The sequence below is a fragment of the Gavia stellata genome, chromosome 6 (genome assembly GCF_030936135.1).
Source record: "Gavia stellata isolate bGavSte3 chromosome 6, bGavSte3.hap2, whole genome shotgun sequence".
NCBI lineage: Eukaryota > Metazoa > Chordata > Aves > Gaviiformes > Gaviidae > Gavia > Gavia stellata.
The window spans coordinates 18,296,467-18,321,809 of NC_082599.1; the positions used below are offsets into that span (position 1 = coordinate 18,296,467).

At 41.9% G+C, this 25,343-nt stretch overlaps 1 protein-coding gene across 1 annotated transcript in view; it reads left to right on the forward strand.

Annotated features, from left to right (window-relative positions):
- The window catches only part of MKX (mohawk homeobox), a 45,711-nt gene extending 21,195 nt beyond the window's left edge, over positions 1-24,516 (forward strand). Inside the window, exons 5-6 of the mRNA XM_059819012.1 lie at positions 24,187-24,220; positions 24,330-24,516. Of these exons, the coding sequence (XP_059674995.1) occupies positions 24,187-24,220; positions 24,330-24,516 (221 nt within the window). The remainder of the gene's footprint in view (positions 1-24,186; positions 24,221-24,329) is intronic.
- Positions 24,517-25,343: the final 827 nt, after the last annotated feature.

Here is a 25,343-nt window from a genome sequence, read left to right on the forward strand (position 1 = left end):
TGCTGGAGAATTTGTCTCGGCCGTTGACTTCAGGGAGACTTTCATCCCAGGTCCCTGCTCTTCTAATTGCTCTTCCCACCCCGAGGAGTGGGGTCTGGCTTTGCCCCACTGTGGGCTAAGCCGTGGGGAGCCTGGACCGGCAGCTGCTTCGGGAGCAGGTCCTGGAGCTGGTGTGCAGATTACACGGTCTGCTCCCAAGTATTTATGACAGCTTTCCACAGCAAGGCTTGTGGACAGCCCATTACATGGACACACTAAAATTCGTTGTCCTACTTTTCTCCCTCTCATGTTGTTTAGCGGGTGTAGCTGTTGGTTACTGCATTGCTAATTCATTTCCCCGGGATCATCTTCAAATAGGAGCTTCCTCCAGAAGGCAATGGCCTTTGTTCCTTCATCAGGGAAAGCTCTGGGTGGCTGTAGCACTCTTTGTGCTGGCAGCGAAAGCAGTGTCAGTAAGAGCCCAGCGTAGCCTGTGAGACTACTGTCAGCTGGGAGAGCATGGGTGCTGGATGAAGCCTGAGGCCCTTCCCTCTCCGCAATATCAGAATTGCAATTGTTATGGGCTTTCTAATTATTGAATCTCAGTAGTCCTGGATGTTTAGAGACACTTTTTGAAGGGGGGAGAACCCGCAAAAAAGCTGTCCTGCTCTGGCCAGCTCCGGATACTGTAGTGCTGTTTGTAAACCATACAATCTTTTATATATATATATATATATATATATACACACACACACACGTGCCCATACTTCCTCAGCTGTCTATTATGATATCTGTAGCATTCAAGCCTGCTGCCTTGCCATTTTGCTGTACTTACTCCTTCAGCTCAGAGCTGTGCAGTAGTTCACCATGGCAGTGAACTTTGCAAAGACAGAGGAAAAGAGGCTCCCAATTGTATTATCCACAAATTTTTTTTATGAGATACCTCCCTTTCAAATGCCATACCTCACTGAGGTGCTTACTTCAGCTTGCCCAGCAAAGCCCAAAATCCTATTCATGGAGGTCAGTAGAGAAGACGAGGCTGACTTGCAGGTATTGATCCCAGTGAACCTTTGTTTTATGCAAAGGCCTTTTTTCTGGCTAAACCAAAGTGAAGAAATGCTTGTTTAAACATTTGAAATGAATAAAAATGGCAGGCGTCTTTATAAGCCTGTTTTCATTTTAGTACTGTCTCCCAGCATTTTTGCTGCTCTTTTCACTCCTCGTCTAATGAGACTGTGAGTGATAATGTCTCCTGGCTACAAGCGCACATAAGCATTAATCTGTGTTTGTTACATTTGTTGTGAATCTATATAGAGAAAAGGTCATTAATATTTCTCAGTCCTCTGTACCTCATTCAACTCACTTGCAGATTCACATCCCTGATTCTCTGCCCTGTTACTTCAAAAGGGGCTAATAGTTATATCTGATGTCTGACTCAAAGTGCCTTTAGCTTCACCTGATAATCAATGGACAGGCACTCAGATGTTTTAAAATCAAGCCTTTGGAAGTGCTTGATGTTGGACAAAGCAAAAATCCAGTGCGCCAAGATCTGCTCTGTTTTTTGAGTGTTTTGGCCCCAAAGCATGCTACATGGTTTGACACACAATGTTCATGTGTTTGCAAAGCTTTCCAAACTTCATTTGGTGAGCTCCAGCTGCTTTCAGTGGGATCTTTGCTCACAGATCAAAGACTGTGACCCTCGGAGAATGTAAGTGCTCATACTTAAGTACTGCTCATCCTTCATTCCTTGCACAAAATAGGAAAAATAAAGGCTTTATACAGCCCCATGGTACTGCTGCACTTGCTGAGGTTTGAGGAGCTCTGTCATCTCTCTGCGGGTGTTATGGCCACTCGGAGACACCCCTTCCCTGCCCAGAGCAGTGGCAACACCCAGCCCAATGTGAGCCCACCAAAACCCTCTCCTGCCTTATGGCCGCATCCTTTTTCTGTCCCATCCCGACAGCCTCCAGGCAGCAGCTCCATCCTCTCCCCGGAACCAAAAATCCTTTAACGGGGGGTGTGGGACATGGCTCTGATGGGGCAAACTTGGCTTGAGCTGCTGGCCCCTGCCCACCCTCGCCCATGGAGAGGCTGTGTTCCACCACGCAACACCTCCTGTGTACGAAAAACCAGCTCACGGCCCCAGCTGGGAACAGGAGGTCTCGGCAAAAAGCCAGGTCTGGGTGAGCTGGGCGACGGGCAGCAGAGGAGGGTTGGAGCAAGGTGTCTGAAGGGGGTAGTGGGGAGAGGGGGGTTTGTGCTGCCCCTCGGGGTGCAAGGGACATGCATGCCGTGGGTTATCCGGTAACACGGCTCACCTTCATCCTTGGCGAGCTCTGCTCCATCCAAGGATTTCGCTCCCTCGGTCCCCACGTATCTTTACAACTGGATTATGGGTTTAGGAAAGTCAAATGCCTCGAGATCACAGATATAGGGTAACTGTTTATAGAGGAGAGGAGGAGGGAGAAAATCAACAAATTCCTGTGATATATTGTATGTCATCTGTACGTGACACTCCGAGACCTTCAAATGCTTAACCTAAAGACCTAAATATAATTTAGTTAGTAAAAATATACCTTAGTTATAATAAAATGATAATAGTGGAACTTGGCAACAGAGAAGCTAATAAATACTACACTTTTGAAATGTGACTGGGATCCAAGTACATACTCTTTTACTGTGTAGTTAAAGCATGTGGCAGGACATACTAGACCAAGATTTTCTTTTTGTCTTTCCAGTGGAAAACTAAAGTTCTTTGTTTAAGTGAAGCCCGTTGGGAATTTTTCTTAAGTAAAACAAGGAGCTAAAGAATTCCATTCCCTTTTGCCAACTTTTTTCCTCCTTCAAGCCAAATTATCGATTAATGGGGCATTAAATATCAAATACTGCCTAGTTATATTCATACCCTTTTTTATTTAGGCTCGTTCAGTACTTTCTCATTGGTGCTTCAAACATAGCTGAATTAAAAGATGAGACACTATCACGAAGATACTACCCATTCTAAACCTTTTTGGCCTTACAAAAATGAAGGTCAGCAATATGAAAGTCATTAAATTTGCATACTTAACCCTATTTCTGATTTTTTGAAAGAAAAAAAATCTGTATTGCTCTAAGATCTTCTTCTTCCTGTACTCCTTTAAGATCTTCTTCTTCCTGAGCTTCATTCTTTGCCTTCTTCATTAGCTGTCTCCATTTCGGTACCCTATAGTTTTGCCAGCAGAGCAGCCAAGTGAATGCTTGACCATATTTCTGTCTGGCTCTAGCAAAACCGTGATCTGACAATAGAATACTTTTCTCTGGGTTTTCCTTCTTCCCCTGGGGAACCATACTTCAAGGGCAACCTGCTTGTCCAGCATATGAACATGTGGAAAATCCACTGCTATGCACTAATGATTTTCAGATGGGCAATTGTTGCTGAAAATCATCCCAAGAGCAGCAGCTTCTCCATTGTAGCACCTAACCACTTTGGGATCGCATTGCTCGTAGCTGATCTGGAATAAACCCTTTGCATTTATGTATAAGGTGGTGACATGTGCTGCATCACAAGTGTAGTAAGAAAATTCAGGCGAAAAGGAGGTAAAAGTTAGAGTTGTGGTTCTCTTTTGGCCATTGCAACACGCATCAAAATCTGACACTTATTTTAGCTTGAAAACATAAATGTAGGAAAAAGTCGAGCTATGCCAAAGATCCACAACAGCAAGGCAGAAGCACCCTAAATATTGTCCACAAATTAATCACTTTCAAACTTTTGTTTTAAATATTTACAAGGAGACTTGTGACATGCTGGGAGAGAGAAGAACGAGTTTTAAATTTTAAATAATTTCTATTACTGTTCTTCTCAGAACTGCATTATTTTTAAACAACTTTCACTTTTAATCTGTAATTAAAGCCAAAGTTTTCTTTTAATTTTAAAAGCTTGTCCTTGGACTAGAATAACATGGAACATTTTTAAACATTGATCCAAGCTGCTGTAGATACATTTTATTTAAACCACAGAGCCTGCAGTTGGATTCCTTGCTTTGCCAGATCGGCTACAAACTGTAAGTGTGGCAGTAATGACTGTGGAGTCCTGGATGCTGCACTACCAGCGAAAAGGGTTGTTTTTCTGGAGTTGTTCCTCCCTTTGGGCCCTATTCATGAATGACTTAATCTCTGTGTATGATCAAATGTCGTGCAAGTTACTGTGCACAGAAAAATCAAGGAATGCTTCTCTTCCCTGCGTTCCTTACATGGAATTGCTGTGCCTGCCTGGCAAGCAGTTGGAAAGCGGTTAAGGGTGGGAAGCAAGCAGCAGCAAAAACACACACAAAAAACCACTAGAAGCAATATAAGAAGAGGGAGACAAAGAAAACAGAAAACTTTGAAAGATTGGATGTGTAAGTTGGATTGGGCTGTGCATAGACAGCTCTAGCTTGCCCAGGCAGCACCAGCTGCAGGGGGGAGCTGGGCTTTTGACTGGGGGATGTTACAGGGGCGATACATTCACCGTGAAAAACAATAGTGTTCCCCAGGATTTTCTCTGGAGTGTTGGCCATAAAGATGATTGCTAGTGCACGTTTCTATTAGCTTGTTTCATCTTGGAAAGCAAACATTAACTGTTTTGATGGGCAGATCTCAAGAAGTTCAGGGAATCAATGCTTCTTAGTCTTTTTATCCTCTTGACCTAATTGCTTGTGTGGTGTAATTCTGTCCTTTCACAGGATGTTAAACCACTTCGCTTGAAGCCAAGACAGAGATTTTCATTAGTTGTGATATTAAACACATGATGCATGCCATACAAGGAACTTTTCTTGCGATGTTTTGGTATTTTCTTAGAGATCCAGCAGAACACAGGGGGTGAAGCAGTGCATAACTGTCTCCGTATTTACACAGACCTCTTCCTTGGTCTTTTAAGTTTCAGCAAAGTTTTCGCTTACGTTAGGTGCCGTTCTCAGTTAAGAGTGAAGAAACGACTTACGCTATCTGAGTTGTTTTTCTCATCACCAACACCCCACTGCCACTGCAAGAAATTCTGTCTGTCTCTCTGTGCACTGATGTGGGGACAGATTGTTATAGCAGGACTCTCATGCAAAACAATGGTTGGTAGCAAATGGGGAATAACTTGACTCAGGCGCTGAACTCCTCCAGCTGTCAATGGAAGCTACACTTGTTTGTCCAGGGCAGTGACTGGAATAGTCATTTACCTCTTTTTGAGACACTTTCCATCCCTTTGGTAATGACAATGGACTTAAAAGATGCACCTCGCTTCTCGGGTAGGTTGTGGCTGGAGTATCATTTTAGCTCTAGGAGGCAACAGACAGAAGAAAGGACGGGGATGAAGGGAAAAAGGAAAACTCACAGCCAGGAAATAAATACAGGTGGGAAAATAAAGAACAGAAACTTTTGGAAGATTGTAAAGAGAGGAGAGTGCTGAGAGAGGACAAGGAAAGAGGAATGCAGAATTGAGGACAAGAACAAAAAGGAAGAGGAAAAGGGGGAGCGATGGAGGAAAGAAAAGAGGTCAAGGGAATGAAGGTAAGAAGAGAAAATACTGGGCAAGCAGGTATGATGGAAATACTGGTAGGGATCTGCAGTGTAACCGGGAAGGTCTCTAGAATAAATTAGGGAAGCATAGGAGATATTAGCATTTTTCGCAATTAAAAATGAGAAGTTTGACATTTCTGCCTTTCAAAGTGTTTGAGAAACAAGGGTAGATAAGCGTTCAAGATATTTTACCACTCTTGGAAGGCACCTTTGAATCTAATTACTATGTCTTGGCTTTCTTTTCCATGTTACACAGGCTAAGAGCAAATACACTTCCAGAAAAGGGTATGACCTTGCTTAGAATACAAAGCAAATTAATCCAAACTGTTGCTCATAACTCAGGGAAAAAACAGAACTTAGTCTGGGACTGGGAAATAGTCTAGTTCTGGTGGCAGTGGTGGTGGTGGGGTCTGTTTGTGTGAGGTGTGTGGTTATTAATTTCCCAGTTTCTTGGTGCATCCACAAAGCCTGACTAATTTCCCAGTTTCTTGGTGCATCCAAAAGTATAGAAGAGTTTTCATACTTTGCCTTAATCATACCCAACCCAGACTTTGGCGAATCCTACTAAGACCTGTTTCGAAAACTGTAACTCGTTTTCAGGCTACTGTAAGACAGTTTGGCCAAATATGGAGGCTTCTCTGACCCAGCTTTCCTGAAAGTTTTAACTTCTCCCAGGTCTACTCCTTTCCGTAAACTTTGCTGATCAGATCTCCTGTTTGAAAATTTTTCAAGTCTTCATCTGTAAGTTGCAGGCAGAAAATCTTCTTAACCTATTCCATAGTTGGCTGAGGGCAACATCTTTGTGCTCCTCCGAGATGAGCGGCGGTCAGTAGAATAGGAAGGACATCACCCGCGATGGACCGATAGGCTGATCCTGCATGGCAAATCATGCATTCCTATATAGTTCATGATATATATGAACCTAAAATATGTCATGCCAGATCAGATTATACATATAATTTTCAAGTTCAACAAAAGGTTTTGTTTCTTTTTCCCCCATCATTTTTTAAAGAAACAGAATTTATCTGAATTAAAAACATGATTGGTGATGACGAGTGGGTGGTTCTGTTTACCCTGCCACATTATATAGTACCACTTTTACTCCTTGTTTGGATAGCAGTCACAAGACCCAGATATCAAGCTGTGAAAGTATTTTTCTTGCAGCAGCCTTTCTTTTTTTGGCAGGCAGTGGCTTTGGAGATGCCTCGTGTTTTGTCATGTGATTGGACTGCTGATGAGGTTTCTGTGCTGCCTCATTTTCCTGGATTCCATCTGAATTAACTCTTCTTTGGGTCGCAATCGTTAGTACACTTCTGAATGAGTGGGGTTTTGCATCATAGTGTAATGAGCTCCCAATACTTAGTCTCTGTAAGAAAACAGCCCATAAAGAAGGAATTTGCTGCATTTGTTCCACGTGACAGAAATCTGTTTTCTGTACCTCCAGCTGTCCACATTGAAAACACATTCCTTCTTCACAGTAATATTCCTTCCTGAAACAAGGGAAAATGAGGGGAAATGACTAGTATATAATCGTTCCATCTAAAAACATTCAGCTTAGTCTTGTAAACACATAAACTATTTCTTTGTAAACAAATGTCTTAATTTTCTTTAAACTGAGTATTTAGATGTCAAAGATAGAGAAGCTGGATATGTCAAACACATATGGTTCCTATTGCATCAGAGGCTTTCTTAATTTTGGTATTCTAATTGAAAAGACATTTTTGAAAGCATGCTAACTTTACAGAAACTAATCTGTCTGACCCTCTGTCTGGTGTAGGTTTTATTCTTCCATCTATCACCATACTCTGGAAACATCTTCCACTTCAAACATACAACAGTAACAATATCCCTCATGGACTTTGAATTGCCCTCGATACTTCCAGTGCTTGACATGGAAGTGCTGTTTGGGGTGGTTGATGTTGGGGAGCTGACAGGGGCTTAAAGAGGAGAAAATTAGGAAGAGGGAAAGAATGGGAGTAGTGACTATAATTTATTCATATGTTTTTACCTTATTCCTGGATAATTTATAATGCAAAATGCCTTAGGCTAAGTACTGTTTTTGACTGGACAAAATTTCTATCCACATCAGCGAAATACTGCAGGTCTGCTTTAAAATATAAGCTATTTTATAAATGTCATGAAACAACTACCTTGGATAAGGCAAAATTTCACTTTGGCATCCAATATGTATTCATTTTTCCTCCTACAAATAATAGGCAGAAAACTGTTAAGTTTACATCTGAAATAGGTGCATTTGAAAGAGAAAACACCATTGTATTTCAGGCACTGCCGTTAGGTTTTCTGCTAGTGTGGACTTTAACTGCAGGTGCATGCTCTGCAGAGAGCTGAGTGGTATACATGTGCTTGCAGGTTGTGATGGGGTGGGGTGTCTTGTGGAGCTGAGTTAGAGCCCCCTCTCCAGCAGCACCCTGAGCCCTTTGCAGTGCAGGTGCTGGGCTCTGACCTGCTGCAGTGAGTGCACCGGATGTGCCACTGGCTTTGGTCTCAATTCTGTATAAATCCACTTTTCCCAGGCATACAGAATATTTAACAATAAATCACCTTTTTTTAATCCACTAGCATGTACAATAGAAAGTCTACAAAGGTCATAGAGATCAATTTATTTATTAAATGGAAATACTTGGGTCCAAAAAACATTATGAATCATTTTGGTGTTTTAAGTTCAGGATGTAGAGTAAATTATTCCAAAAATAATGATAGCCAAATGTCATTCCCTCCAAACGTTTGTGTAATATCTATTTATCTGTGGGCAGATGACTGCTATGTATAATCAGAGGCAGACTTTTGTCAAATTGAGACTAAGTAAACACAGCTGAACACAAGCAAGTTGGACTACAACTTTTTTGAGTTTTGCCAGCGCTGTTATGACCTTGAAAATGAGCATTTCTTCAGAGCAATCTGCTTTCAATATGGGAGAATTTTTAGTGTTTCAAATTAACAAGTGTTGATTGGAAATTTGTTCTCTTTAATTTTAATATTTTTTTCTCCAAATAAATGAAAAGTGTGTATTTGCCCAAAGGAGGGCATCCTTTCTGCTGCTTAGAAAGTAGGAATGTTTTGTAAAGGAACATGTCTTGCACATGTCTATGAGAACAAGAACAACAGTTAGAGAAAGAGCCGTAAACTCATCTGAAGCTTCATTATATAATTGGAGAAAATTTTGTACTCTTTCCTTGAAATAGAATTTTTTTTTTAAATGTGCTGTGCAAGTAAATGTAGCATTTAGGCAGTAGATTTTATACTACTACATATCTAGATACTGTTTTCATCATCCTTGAAAAAGTAGTACTTCCATTTGTAAATTTTGCCCATTTTTCTAAAACTTAGTGTCCTACTAAACATTTTCTACAGATCCTATTTTTCTCTGAGACACAAAAAGAAATGAGTCTGAGTTTACTGACAAACAGTGACAAACAATTTAAACCTTAATTTTAATATGCAAATTTTCTGCTTTTCCATTACCAATCATTTTGATCTCTTGATTTTAAAGGCCACAGCATTTGGAGTCTTGAGGAGGCTTTGGACAGAAGTCAGACAGGAGTCTTGCTCAAAAATTTGTCTTTCCATAATTATAGCAAGTGAGTCTCATCTATGGCCAATATCTCTGTTTCAAGGCACTTCTTTTGAAGGGATATTTTTTTCATTTGAAGTGCTGTATACAAACCAACTTATGCATCAAATCACAGCATTTTGGCCAGGGGAAACTTTCCCAAAATCCTTGGGCCCTGTATCCACAAGTCATACTTCCCAATCTGCCTTTTTTTGGGGCAGCAATTACCATTTCAAAATTTCTAACAAATTCTTACAGCAACAATAGTTTAATGCCAGCAGCCAAGCATAGACAGCACCTTGTACTTGATGGGTTGCTACAGCATGGCTTTGGCTTTGCAAGCCAAGTACCATCCCAGCAGGTAGTCTTGGATGTTTTTTGAAAGAACTGCAGCAGAAGTCTCTTCTTGCTTCAGTTTTGTCTTCCCCTATCATAGTAGCAAAAGTAAAATGAGGATGCAGTTGGAAATGGGGAGGAGGTGGAGGAGAAAGATGATAGAAAAGAGGACAACATGACTGGGAGGCTATTTTAATTGAGAATTGCAAACAATGGATATCCCTATACATTCCCATATGTTCCTATACTTTGTTCTCTGTACTGAAGTGAAGATTTCAGAAACAAAGCAGGAGACACCGCTCCCAGGCCTGGCGGAGCAATGCGGCTTCTTAACATTAACCAAAATCATCCGGAAAAGGCCTTGATGCCAGGGTTTTTAGACACTTTGTTGTTTCCTCTGGGCAGCTCCTCCTTGGAGGCTAAGCGTACAGATACTCACAGTGCCATCATCCTGGTTCTTATTCTAGGATTTCTGCTTCACCACAAAGGCTAATGAGGCTTGTAAAAATAAAAATAAAACCAGAATGTGCCAGGTGTCATCTAAGCCCATGGAGTGGGCCCCTGGGTGTTTGGAGGGTGCAAAGCAGGTACTAATTGCAAAATTTAGGAACATCGGGCAGGACTTGCCTTGAGTTCACAGAATCACTAAAGTTGGAAAAGACCTGTAAGATCATCAAGTCCAACCATCAACTAACACCACCATGCCCATTAAACCGTGTCCCACAGTGCCACGTCCACATGTTCCTTGAACACCTCCAGTGATGGTGACTCTGTCACCTCCCTGGGCAGCCTGTTCCAGTGCTTCACCACTCTCTCAGTAAAGAAATTTTTCTTAATATCCAGCCTAAACTTCCCCTGGCACAACTTGAGGCCATTTCCTCCTGTCCTGACACTTGTCACTTGGGAGAGGAGACCAACACCCACCTCTCTGCAACCCCCTTTCAGGTAATTGTAGAGAGCGATAAGGTCTCCTCTCAGCCTCCGCTGAGTTATAACAGCTTGTGGCAGCTGGCTGTGTTCAAGTTGCAAGAGGAAGGGGAGAGCCTCGCTGCGGACAGGGGCTATGGGTGGTCAACAGCCTTCAGGGTGCGTTGAGCAACCCTCAAGATGCTCCTGCCTGAGATGGTGGTTGCCTAGGAAGTGCTATCAGGAAAGTATTTTAAAAAGTTATGCTTAACCTTGAGTTGCAGTTGGGATTGGTAGCGTATGCCAGTGCTAGCCGAGTCCTGCCTGTGGGTGTGTCACTCTCTCAGCAGTGCTCCAAGGGGCTGGTTTTGCCAACACCTTGCTAGTTTGCTCATCTGAAGTAAAATGGTTGGTGGCAGCCAACTAGGTAGATTGTGTGAGTGCTTTGTGCACCGTGATGAATCTGTACCCTCACATACAACGTTTGCTGGTGGCACACAGTCTGTTTGCCCGCTGTTGCAGAAGGAGGGTGGTGAGGAAAGCAGGTGTTGTCCGCACGTGGGATTTGCTGTGTCTGCTTTGCAGACTGTTTGCAGGTCTACATAAACTTTGCAAACTGTGATGTATAAGCTATTGCTCTACGAGAAAGCTTTGGGCAAAAGTAAAAGTAAAAACTCTTGCAAAATAAAAGAAAAAGCTTTTATTGTTTTAAAAGTGGAAACAGAAGTACTATTAATAGTAGCAGCGAGTTAATTAGAGAATATGCACTATTTCAGTTCATAGAGCTTAAAGCCTTTGTGTTGTAGCTCCCTGGCTTGCGTGGCTGCTCAGAGTCCTCCTCTCATCCTCCATCCAAAGGCTCAAAGCCTAGAGTTGGACTGTGTTGGAGAGATCAAAGGATCTCAGGTTTTTTTACCATAGTTATTCCGTAAAAAATATGAATGTTATTTATGTCTGGAACCATGGCTTCCTGTCTTATTGCTTTTCTCTATAGAAGTGGAAATTCAGGATCTTAAGTCTTAAAAAAGAGATGAGGATACAAGGCTATCTATACAAATACATGATTGTTGCAGATGTTGCTCACCCTTAGGAAAGCATCTCTCAGCAGGTCAGGGAAGACACATAAGCAAAGTACAGAAGTGTGAGTTACTCCGAGATAAAATTAGTTTGGTGGCTTCTTGAGCAAAAAGTCCACAGTGATTTCCAACTGCATCTGTGTGAGGAATTGCTTTCTATGAATGCAGATATTTTCCGTATTTTTATGCATATATATATAGCCCAGTTTCCCCTGATTGCAAACCCTGCTGGGTGAAGGAGTTGTTTTGATTTGTGGTAACAGGAAGGAAGACTGGTTATTTATACATGCTGATAAAGCTTCTGAGTTGTTTTTGATCTACAGATCTTTCAAATTATTCCAAATTGATATTTTTTGAAGTATGTCAGTTGATTTAACCATAAATACCATATGGCTTTACCATAAATATGTATGTGTGTTTTAAGTCTGATATAGCAAACTGTTGCAGGAGAGAATTCTCTAATAGAAATCTCCTGACTTCCAGGAAAACATGTATGAGCTAATGTAAAACAAATATGTAGTAAATATGACATTATTGCCTTCTGCACCTGTCTTACATACTTTCGAAGCACCCTATCTCTGCACCAACCTGGCATTTTTAAACAAACAGCATTCACCCTATTTGGGGGAAAAATGTTACGAGGGGCTGCTTTAGATAACATTGTCTTTGGTCTTGGAGGCTGATAGCCAAGCAATTCAGTTAGGTTTTAGAGAAGGCTATTGGCTTTAACTGCTGTTAGATCATGTCCGCTATTGTGACTTGGGCTACACTCATCAAGGTAATCAGTCCCTTTTTGGGAGAAGTATGTTTAATAGTTCTGGATAATATATTTTTCTGTGGTAATAATACATTGTGCTTCAATAATTTGTCGTTTCATTAGTACAAAGGCATGGATTACTTTTTATCACTCATTATTTAAAAGATATGTGTTATTACTGTCACAATTATTATTACTACTATTTTGGTGTAGTTGCTATTTAGGTATAGTTTCCAGTGGCCAGTGTAGCTTTTTCAGGTGAGAGCTGTTTGCAATGATCTCAGAGAATCGGCATCTTCACTCAAAGAAACAGCCTGGGCATATTGCCCGTGGTTCGGATACTCTCTATTTGAAAGCAAATCTGTTTGGCTTGAAATCTTGTGGCTTAGAGTCCTCTACAGCTCAGCAATTGCGTCTTTGCAAACTGCTCTTCCTGGGATGAATGGCAGAGGGTTTGAATACGCCTCGTTGTTATGCAGTGTGTCCTACAGTTAGAGGAGCTGAACGGAACGGTAATAATCTCTGCAGCGTCATGGAGTGAGTTTTACAGAGGCCCCAAAATTCATGCAATTGTGCTATACCAAGAACTGCAAGCATATATCGAGGTCAGGATGAGCTAGTAAGCCTTGTCTCTCTGCAGCAATCTTTGCTATGATATAGGTCCATCAATGTGGCATAGCATTGCTCTCACGGCTCAGGCAGAGTGCTATGCTACATGGATACACGATGCCCTGCTACATGGTGCACATTTACTCAAGTGTGCCTCGTGTCTGAGGCCCTGAGTGCTGAGAAGTCTGAATTCAGTCCCGTGTTGTTATCAGTTGACGATGCTTCCCTGCTGGTTTCTTGAAAATCACTGTCTCCAAAAGCAGCAGTGTGTGTTGAATAACAAACCCCTTCACATTCAGACTCTTCAGGTTTGGGAATGGAGCCAACATTCTTGAAGAATGATTTAGTGGCCAATAACCATCTGCAAAGTCTGTAAGACTGTCAGAAGCAGTAACATTGAAAGTAAAGATCACATCAGTAGCAATTCCCCTGTCCTGACAAGGCATTCAGTGCAAATATTTATTCAGTCATCCTTGCTCTCATTCCCGTTATCACAGACAGTTTCACATGTTTTGCCAAAAGAGCAATTCTGTCTTCTTCCACAAAGCTGTTCACATCCAAGGCCTTTGCAATGTTACATACCGGCCTACTACTGTTTCAGAACCTCCCACACGTGCTCCTTTGGAGCGCAGGAGCCTCATCTATCTTACGCAAAGACTTGGCTGTGAAGGGCTCTTACAACTTTCAATTAGGGAGCATCTGCAGTGTTAAGGTTTTGCTGCTCCTTGAGGATTCAAGCTCAGTCTGGCTGATTTATTACGCTGCACCAATCTCCATGATAGTCAGGATAGTCTTTGAGCTCTTCTAAGTACAATTCTCCTGCAGAGTCATTGAAATTGCACTGTGCTAGGACTCAAACCATTTGTAAATACAAGATGACGTTTGGAGAAGAAGGAGGTATTTCTGCTTCTTCAAAACCTCTTGGCAAATGGTTACAACTTCCTGAATAATTCTGGGCACACGATTCTTCTGCTCCAAGAGCCTTCCCCCGTTGCCTGGTTTGCTGCGCTGCCTCTCACTTGCTTGGTGAATAGGAAAACTGAAAACACAGCCCTTCTTGAGATACCTCCCAGTTTACTAGAATCCCTGAGGGCCTGTTCAGAAGGTGTCTGGGAATATTTAGGTTTGGGAAGAAATCCTGTAATGGAAATAATAACAGTGCAAGTTGTGGTGAGCAGAAGCATGAAGACTGCAGTAGCTTCACAAGGGAAAGCAAAGGGAGCAGAACTAAAAACTTGACTCAAAAAAAAAAAGCAGTCAAACATTAAAATAATTTTTGTGCAGTTGAAGGTGAGTATAATCCATGGGCAACTATTCTGCCTGTTGTTCACTCAGCAATGTTTCTTTCTGCTGGTTATTCTGCATACAGTCAGGGAGGTGTGTGACTACAGCTTTCTGTGTAGGTTCCTGTAATTCCTTGGGGTGCTGAATAAAGGGGTTCCCATCACATTTCTAGCTAGATGAGGAAAGAGATAGTTTTCTGATGTATGTGAACCAACCTAGTTTGCAAGAAGCCTCAAAACCCAGCTCATGTCCTCACTGGGTGCTCATTGCTGCTTCTCTACTGGCAAAGCACTAATGTGGATGCAGCTAAGCATCTCTGAGGACAGGATGATTAATTGAATGATGTGCCATTTGATACGCTCCATCTGGTCCTTCAGAAACTTTATTAAAGTTGTTTTCGTAAGACGTCTGTAGGATTTCACAAATGGGGAGCTGAGGCACCAAACAATTACAATTTGAAGTCATTTTAGATACTTAAGACCTTATGGATGCTCATGATTTCATGGCTCTTTATACATTCAAAGCACAGTGCTCGTTGACCTCATTTGCACCAGCGAGCGCTCAGCACTGCTGAAGATGAGAGCCCGGGCTCTCGAATCAGAGTCCAGAGACTGGGGAACGTACTGTGTGTAGCATCTCTGAAAAGGTTGGTTAAAACAGCTCATCCAGCCCCACACACAAACCTGTAGCAGGAGCAGAGAGACGCTCAATCACTAACATGATTTACTTGGCGTTGTTAAATCCATGTGACTATCTTTTATGTTCTTGTGTTCTCCTCCTGCAACAGCCTTGCAGCTGCTGTGCCGTGGCGCTGAGGTTGTGCAGGGAAAGGTCTCACCTACTGCTCTGGGTTTGGCCCTGGAGCAGGTCCGTCCTGCACCTTCGGGGAGACAGACCACAGAAAATACCATATGTGATTGTGCTGCTGTATCTCACAGTATGCTTGGTGGGAAGGCAGACTGCTTAGGCATTCCCATTTTTATGCACCCGTCACAGAGAAGCAGATACAGATATGTATGTATATGAATATATCTGTATCTCCTAATAGTTACAAATAATTTTTAAAATTTCACATGCAATCCCTTCATTGGTAGGATCTGTTGTGCAACAGTTGTCTGGGGTTGCCATTAAGCTCTTTACAGTCATTTTTATGGCTGTTTGACTGTTGGAGCCTTGTATGTGCTTGTGCACTTTCTTACAAGCTGCTTGAATTTTTATGCTTGTGATCGCACAGAGTGCAGTAAGTTTGGGACATAACTTAGGTACCCGCGGTTTAGTATTTGGACGTAAGTATCGTGCACATCCCAGTACCCCATGCAGTGGATGGAAGAAGCCGTGTGTTAAAAGACCGTATTCGTCAGTCTCCTCTGTATCTTAGACGTGAGTGAAAGAAGCACTGGATTTCCTCTCCCTGACAGACTTATCCATTCTTTACTCCATGCTGCTGGCTAAACACACCCTGGAAATCAGTTCTGGCATTCACTTAGAAGTTCCTCCACTTGCCTGAAAATACAGCACCTTGTAATTTAAATTGCCTTTGTGCAGCATATGCCATGTCTGAGCCCGCCTGGCTCCCAGGGGCAGGAGAGGAGCCGGCTTCTGCGAGCAGGGCCGCGGGAACCGGGAGCACATTTCTGCAAATTCTGCAGGAGGCATCTGAAAATATCCTGTGTGCGCGCATTCATATCATAACGTTACACCGCATATGTAGGGTCTGCTCCCAAACCCACAGCCAACTAGCATAACAAAATCAGATTTTACTGCTGTAGTGTCAGCCTAGGGTTGAAATACGGCTTTGAAACCCTCCCTTTCACCCCGCTTTTTTAATGAAAAACAATCGGGCTGGAGTGTAATAGTGCTTACCCTGGCTGCATTTGACTTTAGCATTTTACTTTCAAAGCCTTATTTTAGGCTTTAAGAGCTCCCAATTAAAATTTTTAGATCCAGAGTGAAAGCCTGAACGTGCCTGCCTGCACAACAGTGAGATTCCTGGGTGGGAAAAGGATATTTTTGTACTAAAAATAAAGAAAATTAACACAGTGGTATGTTTTCTCCCTTCATACTCCTTACTCTTCCTTTTCCTAATGAATCTTCATTTGCCATTTTCTCATTTCCTTTTTTTTTAACATCTCCCATACCCTTTCTTTTATTTCTTTTTTTTCTTCCTCTTCTCCTTTCTCCTGTTTTCTTTATATCACCCTCCCCCTTCCCTGCTGCCTAACTTGGTTTTCACTGTTAACCCATAATGGTTTGCAATAGGAGGGCTAACTACTTCATCCTTCCAGTCAGCACAGCACGTGCTGTAAATCCCTTTCTAAATAACATCAAAAAAAATGAAGCTGAGGTCAGATAATTGTTTATCCATTGTGAAATGCATGTGGGAGACTATCACCAAGGAATCTGACAACCTTACACTATTGATTACATGCCAACTCAATGAGGAAAGATTTGATTTCAGTCAGGTTTGCAGCAAACTTGAAAAGAAAATAATACCATATAACCGTCAGTTCGTTAACAGCTCGTCTCCAACACTACACAGCCCTGACTCCCATTATAAGCTCTTCTAAAATCTGGCTAAGAGAACAGGTCTCACACAGTGCCCTGCATCTCACCAAGGAGAACACACTGTCACTGGTCATGGGAAATTTAGAGCCAACCGTGACAGCCCGAACAATGAAGTGATTTACACCAGGTTTGTATCTAGTTTGCTAACTCATAAATTCTTACATGCAGGTGCATAGCCCAAGACTGTCAGACCATTTGCACCATGCCTACTATTATGTGGGGCTTTCAGTGCACTTATTAATGCAAATGTTAATATAGCCCTGCAAACTCAATTCTCTTTTATGGTTTATAAAATACACCTATCCCAGTCTCGGTGGGCACGTACACCTATTTTATAAAAATCACATGTATTAAAATGTAACTAGATGCCTACTCCCACTTCAGCAGGCTCCAGGCTGCACAGGGAAAAAAAGTCTTCAAGTTTTCAGGTATTCAGGAAAAAAACTTGAGTGATACCAGTCTCTCACAGTTAAAGCTTATTATCTGATGTTTTGGTGCAAGAAGCACATTTCAAAGAAAGATTTCCCTGAAAAGTCTTGGTCTGAGCTGTGATGGCAAAGTGATAGTTCCAACGTTGGCAAGACCCAACCTGTGGGTCTTAATAGAAGAGGTCAGCCCAGGGCTAAAGCTGTTCCTGGAAAAAAAACACTGGGAGAACAGGGAAAAATATTCACTGTAGCTGTCATTGTGAACATAAATTGTCATTATGCAGTTTGTTCATCTGAAAGGACATAACAGCTGATGACAGTTCCGTTGTTATGCTTGGTGTCACTGTGAAGCCAAAGGAGTGAGGTAACGGGGTTGTGGGGGTGACTTCCATTACAAGCTGCTCCATAACCTCCGCCTGGAAGAAGGAGAGAGCAGTGGTAAATGAAAGCTTTGCTGAAAATGAGTTTTCTCTAGAGTCTGGGCTCAGACCTCATTCCTGCAAGTGTCTGACAGCTTTCCTCCTGCCACCCAACAAAAGGACATGGTAATACATCTTTTTCAGTAGAAATCTGGTACTCCCCTGAGATCGGACCAGCTGCGGCTGGTATCACATGCCCTCTCAGGTCGCAGTGCCTTGCTGCGTCTGCAGCCGCAGGTCATCTGAAACTCAAACGGGGACTTTCGTCCCTCCATTGAAAGGCTCTGCTGCATGAGCACTGCCAGCCCCAACTGGGCGGTTTCACATGGACCTGCCCAGTCCAGGACCTGCTCCGGGCAGGAGTGGCTTCACGAGGGACAACGCTGAGCGGATCCGGTGTGGAGGTGGCCCAGGGTCTGCAGGAGGTCAGCCACCAGGGCGAGTTTGGGGAACATTTTCTGTAAGAGACTCTGCAGTTTGGAGTCTCTTCCAGCACAAGCTTTCTTGTCTGTGCTTCTCCGTAATTCATCCTTAATAGGTCTGATGTCCCTGAGGAAGCCTGGGAAGATAGTGCAAATGGAAAAGGGTTTTAAGAGTTGCTGTGCTGGATCGGTTGAGTCCTGTCTATGTCTAGAAAGCCTTTAGTAGTCTGGGTCTCTGGCTGAGCGGTATCTGTGTTCAGAAACTCGTTTGTCTGTTCACATCAGGCTCAAAATGGGAGCACTGCAAGTGTTAGCATGGGAAGGCCAACTTCTGCTTCCTCCAGTTCAAGCTAGAGGAGCTGAGGTTTGCTATGCTTGTGTTTTTGAAAAGGTGCTACAGTCTTTGCACCAAGATTAAATGACATTTCTTTTAAGAGGAAAGGGCCAGGCCTGGTGCTGTGGGCTACAGTTTCCCCTCCCTTGCGCTGCTGAGCAGCCTGTGCTAAGCCACCTTCCCTCCCCAGATGTGGGTAAACACTAGTGATGTTATATGATTCATGGTTTAGTTTGGGATCCTTCGGGAGGAAAGGAGATGTGTCAATGCAGAAGAGTACAGGAATATTAACTCCAGTTAACCCAGTTTTGTTCTTGGAGAACCAGAGATCTGAAAGTCATATGTGCCCCCAAATTGAGGTTTGGAAAATGCTAGAGTCAAGGGGGGTGTGTGTGACCTTCAGAAATAGCTCATATCACCACTAATTTAGTCACATATGTAAACTTCATTTTTCATTCAGCTGCCCCAATTTATTTCCTGTTCCTCCCTCTTTTTCCTCCTCTTGCTTGTTTTGAAAATGCTGGTCAACGCATGTTAAGCCAGCGTCTCCAAAACCAACAAAAGAAAGTTCACGAGAGGCAGAGAGAGAAACAGCTGAAAAACATTGCCAATTCTAAAATGAAGATAAGTTATATGGGACCTTTTACTGAACCAACAAATATTTTATAGTGTTCACCATTTGGGGCCAGCAGGTCTTTTTTCTCCTCCGTTTTGAGCTAGAATAGAAGGTGTGTGATTCGTCAGGAATCTGTACTTGTTCAAGTAGCTTCAAGAAATATGACAGTCGTGTGGGACTGACTGTGTCTTGACTTCCATGTCCACTTTTTCCCCACTACATAACGTTCTGTACCCTTCCCTCTCTGTCTCATTCCCTCATTCACACGTTCTTTCCTCTATTGGTTTCAAGCCATCTTTGCTTTGTCAGTGTTACCTGATAACACAAAGCAGGGTTTTAAGCCAGTTGTTGCAGTTTGGCTTGAGCTGTGTATAACACCGAGCAGGGGAGTAACATGGATGCTTCTTGGTCCTACGTAAGTGGTCGGTCTTTCCTTTGCTGTTCCCAGCAGGGCCTTTAGGTGAAGTCAGTTCATCACCACACACGTGTGATATTCTTAGGTCAGAATTCTTAGATCCAAAGAATAAAATGTAACTGTAATTAACACTATTTAGCACACCCCTGAAGTAATCCAAGTACATAAAAGTTATTAGTCTGGACTCGGCAAATGGTAGGGGTCTGAATTTTTCTGAAATATTTGAATGTGCTGCAAGCACCATGTAGCCAGAGAGCCTCTGTATGTTGTAAATTGGAGTAGGCATATGTGCTACGGTATTTACGCCCTGGCTTTCTTCTCTAATACTGGATGCAGTATTTAAAAGGGCACTGTGTATGCCCTTAGATGTATGTCTTCTTGGGAATTATCTGTATATTATTTTGACAACAGTCAGGTGGAATGGCAATGTACTGGAGATAAGCGATGCTGTTGTCCAGCTGAAGGATGGTTTGCCTACAAGAACCCTGGGGTTTATTTTCTTTCTGATAACAGAAGAACAAAAGAAAACATTTTAAATATAGGAGAAATCCTGGAAAATTCTGCTCTTAAATGCTTTTGAAATGGTCAAAGTATTGCCTCGGCATGTTGTCTTTGGACTTCTGAGACTCATTTCCATCTCTGCTAAAACAGGACTGCAGGCTACCTTGCAAGAGAGCTGTCATGATCAGCCAGTGAATATTTATGAAGAAATTTCATGGTGAAAAAAAAAATAAATGCTACATATATTATTAATAATTATGTGAGTCCTGAAAAATACCATACTGTATCACAAAGCTGGTATTGTCCAGTGACTACACTCTTGGCACTGCATGCTACAGTAAACTGTATACTGAAAACTCACACTAATGGAAAGGTATACAGGATTCCATTGGTAAGTGATTTATAGTGACTTCCTATTACAAACAGGAGGGAACAAATATCGCGCCTTGCTGGTTTCTTTGGGTGGATGGTGAGAGCAGAATGAGACATTCCTGGCCAGGCAAAAGTTGATTCTCTGGATGCTTGCAACTGGGAGCAGAATGAAGCACCAGAAAGCGAGATATAAATGACAATCCCTAATTATAAATGACTGAGTTTCCATTTTCATAGTGCTTAAAACTTTCCAGTTGTAGAGCAAATGACCACTGTTTTAAGTGATTTCCAAACTTGTCACAAAAAGATGTTTCTGATGTTTAATATTAAATAGACTTACTATGGGATCTCAATATATGCTGAAAGCCTACCAACATCCTTTCACAAGAAGCATATTGCTTTCTGAGACAGAACAAACCACCCTCAGCTGCAGCTTCTTTTTGGGTTTCAAATAATAAATATGCTATTGAGCACAACTGTAGTTTGTTTAGGAAAGTTATTTGTGCTGGCCAGTGGTATGCTGTTGATAAACTTCAGTGTACACCCTATCAAATAAGTCTTGGGAACAGTGTGGAATATAATAATGCATCAGCATTGGCTTTCTCTGGAGTCACTTGGCACATTGATCTAAGCTTGACAAGTCTGTAGGGGTTGAAATTTGTGTGACAGCCTGCCTTGATCCAGCTAGTGAGAGGACCACACTTTTTCAGGAGAGATGGTGGCTGCTACTTAAGGCATGTTAGATTAAAGTTAACCACAGCACTTGGAGAGGGCAGCTATAGTGCATCCTTGGTACCTTCTATAAAGTGCTGCTGCTCATCTAGTGAGAGAGGGTTCATGAGTGAAGTGCGAGGTCTGCCTGTCAGTAATCTTTAGCTGAGGCTACTTGGTGAGATTCAGTATGCTACCTCATTTTTCTATTTCTTCCGTCACCGTTTCCAGAGATGTTACCCAGTTCTAGTGCCATTTTCTCATTGCCTCAGAGAAGAAATCTAGGAACACGTTGTGCAACGGTCAAGAAACCAAACGCTTTCCATACTGAGAATGCTGTTCTTCGATTGTATTCATGAAACAGTCTCACCAAAATGTTGTTTTTACAGTTGAAATATACTTTGCAGTTGTGCAGATATGTCAAATATCAAAAGCTTTAATTATCAAAAGCTTTAATTAGTAGTCAGGGGTAGAGCAGGAAGATTGCAAAAGATGAAGAAAAAGCAAAATGTCAGGCAAGATTCCCCCCCTTTTTTTTTTAAGTTTGATAAAATTTTGTCATCTATGTTCCCCCTCTTGTCAGCGAAGAGCCAGACATGGCCAGACTGTGATTCTTCCAGGCTGAGCTAAGCAGTTAAGGCTGTAGTTACACCACCAGTTTAATCTCCAAAGGAGAGATATGGTCCTCCCCATATCCAGCTCATAGCATATCCACATGGATGATAATGCTGCCCAAAGGGAAACAGTGGGAGGAGGTAACCATAGATGAGGGCTCCGCGGTCTGGTTTTGTATCAGTAGTCAGGGGTGTTGGACTGCGGTGTTAGACGGGTGGGCTGAAACCACTTCTTGGAAGACGTCTGTGTTGTTTGTGAATGGAGCCTGGACAACTAGCCTGGATAAAGATACATGACTTAGATGGCAGGTTCATGGCGAGTGAGGTGAACCCTACTCTTCCTTTTGAGTTGGATCAAGTTGGTTTGACCGGCAAGATGTCAAGGGGAGCAGTCTTTGTCTCCCTGAATGTGGTTATCCCCATCCCAAAATGGTGGTAATACTTATTTTCTTCACTACGGGCTGTTCAGACAGATGTGAGCTGCTTGGATGCTGTGGTAGTGCAAACTGGGATATGCTGTCAGAGGTTTGGTATAGCAGAAAAGGATTTTTGGCAAGAAAAAGGGGGCCTGTGTTTGAAATGATGGATTTTCAGACTTCATTGTACTAACATGCTTTTACAGCAGTTACTAGCAAGAGCTTTGCAAATTATCAATGATGGTTTTATTGTAACCCAGTTTCGAGTTTCTTTGACATAAATTATTTGTTTGAAAAAACAGAAAATCTAAATGGAATAAAAAAAGACTTGTAGTTCAGGAAAAATCTTCAGCAAAGTTAAAGAATGGGTAGCTCTTTGTACCTGGATTGTATTTTTTAGCTTTGCTACTGCTTGTATATACCACAGGCAAGCCGCTTTCTTTTAGAACTGGCTAAACACCAGTAAAAAATATTTGCAAATACTCCTTCAAATAAACGCTGGAATTGGAATGTGTGTCACCATTCACACCTACTTTCCTCAGAAGTTTGTACAAGCAATTTTTTTGTTCATAGGAAATATTTTCCAACAGCAAAAGAAACTGACAGATGCTTGAGAGAGGTGTATTTATATCCAGGTTTGCTCTGGCAACGACTTTCTCTATTACTTGCCATTTCCATTTCTATACCTACTGACCTATTCAGTCCTAAACCTCCTCTTTAAAATTGTCTCTATTAAAAAAAAAATGAAGCAGAGCTGAAAAATTATGTGTAGCCAAGTACAGCATGAGGAAGGAGACTTTTGGTGTCATTCAGTACCTCTGTCTGGATCAAATGTTTCTTTTTTCCGTGTTTCCCTCTCCTCTGCATAGGTTGAAGTCCCCCCTCTTGAATCCCATTCAAGCACTGATCTAGGAGAGCTTAAGAGATACTGATTTAAGATGTGCTCTTTTGGAACAAGATGTAAACCTTGGTCACTTGTGGACATTTGTTTATAAAGCTGTTTTGCGAAAGGATGGAGGCCTGCTAAATCAAACAGCTTGGCAAACATCTGAATTTACAGCTGGTGTCCCTGCATTTCTTTGGTGAGACTGTGGTCTTCAGCGGTCACCTCCAAGTGCTGGGGAGTGCGGCTGGGCTGAGTTGTTCGAGGCGGGTTGGCGTTGTATGAGCAAACGGGCTGCTGGTCAGTGGTGGGCAAAGTCTCTTGTAAATAAAGAGCTGTCAAGGGTTGTGATGTGCTTTGGGACCTCTGCCGCTGGAAGCTCTGTTTAAAGAAAACATCAACTTTTAATTAATAATCTGATGGAAATCTAGCGACAGGATTGATTTTTAGTTGGGAATCCAGCCTCATAAAGAAGTGCATGACTATTACTTTATGAGATTTATGCGGTCATTAGGGGCTTTTTGGGTCCTGTAGCCATTAGTGCTCATGCCATTGCTGTTTCTTTTGTTTGACTGGTTCTTCATAGGTATTGCAGTTGGGCATCAGCTCCTCGCTCCTCTATAATGTGTTTCTGTGTCAGGATAGCAAGCCCACTGAATAAAGCTTATACATTTCTGCCTGGTAAATATTTCTGGCTTCTCTGTGACGTGAGGACCTAGTGAATGAACAAATGTGACTCTTGATGGGGAAGTGTAGCTTATGCCTGTGATGCAGTTTCATCTTTGAAGGCTGTTAACCAGGTGTGCTTGTTACTTGTATCCTTCTCAGCCTGCCTCTGTGACTGGGTTGCAGCCTGGGCAAGGGGCGCATTAAAAACCACACACATCATGCGTGCATGGGTGAAAGTCCTATTTTTAGTGCATACAAGAAGGCATTCACCGAAGGGCAGTGAAGCTGGTTTTTATTTTTAGGTTTTGCAATTCCTTATGTCCTTGGGATTTATGTTTTGAAAAACTAGCTCTATCACCCTGCAAAATGTAGGTGAACCTCCAAGACCAGCTTTATTCTCACTATTACCTTTTCCTGGACATAGGCTGGTGTGGGATGCGCTGGACAGGGTTCAGCACCAGTTCTGCCAGTGCGGTTCTGGTGGGGCTCGGTGAGGTTCTGCCTCACTAAAGCCTATTTCTGTAAGGCCATGTCTCAGGAACCTCCCCACAGCATGTTCTTTGACACGTGCCCTGCTCCAAGCTCAGTGTCGATTTCTCCAGGCAGACGCTTGCATGAAGCTGGCCCTTTATATATGTTGAAACAAAGATTTTATTCGGAAATCTGGTATCAGTTTTGGAATTAATCTTGGGTTATTTTTTCATATGCCTATTCCATGAACTTGCTTGTTTTAAAATATGTTAAAAGAAAATAGACATCTTTTTTTTTTTCTGTTTTCAGAAAATCTGGAGAATGGACCAAATAAGTGTGAAAGGTGAGTAAGGGACTTCACTGTTTTCTAAAATTATTATTATTACGGGTTTCCTGACATCACATAGCTATGTAAGCTGTACGTGTAAATATTTGTTATTGCTTGAATCTAGCGCAGCTAACAGAAAAGGAACCAGCAAAGATGAAACATACTGGAAGGAGATCAACGCAGCTATGGCCCTAACGAACCTTGCCCAGGGGAAGGATAAACTGCAGGGAACTACCAGCTGCATCATTCAGAAATCATCACATATATCAGAAGTAAAGACTGTTAAAGTGCCATTAGTTCAGCAGTTTTAAGAGATGGGTCCTCTTTCTTTTTCCTGTCAGACGGACATTTTCCTCACAGGATTGGTTTTCAGCAAAATCAGATTCACAGATATGAGGCAAATGTGGAAAATAGGCCCCCTTTTACAGTATGGTCAGTTTAAAAAAATAATGTTCCTTCTGACTCAGACATTTTCATTGTATTAAAAGAAATGTTCAATTGCTTCTGTAAAAGGCATGTAAATTATAAAACCCCCTGTTTTTATCAAAACATTAACTTATTTTATGTTAATCAAAGTGCGCATAAGATGTTTGCATTGCTATTACAGTAAGTGCCTTGCTTTCAAAAAATAAGCTATAACGTGGGCATAGTACAACAGTATTATGCCTCAAAATGACAATGCCATAATGCTTAAACTTTGTATATTATTCCAAGTGGGCTTAAGCAGCCTAGGGCTAAACACATTACTGCTGGAGGCTGTGGAGAGTTGTGCTTATTTGACTTGTACAAATTGACGAGTCTTAATGAAATTGTTACATCATTGTCTCTCTCTTTTTTTTAATCAACAGTGTTATAAAAATTGTACAGTATGTTTTGTCAAAGTGACAATGAGGTTGTTATGCATGTTTCTTACCTGTATATGCAGTATATTAAAATACCAAAATCATTCCTTTGAAAAGTGCAATACTCTAGAACACAGAAATTTAGGAAATAAGTTAATTGTTCAGATTATTTTGAACTTATACATATGCTCCCAGCTGTGTTGCTCATTAAAGATTTCTAGTTGAGAAGGTTCTAGCCAGACTAGCTGTAAATTCAAGTTGAATTTCTATAATTTTAAAGCTTTGCTAGTGACTTA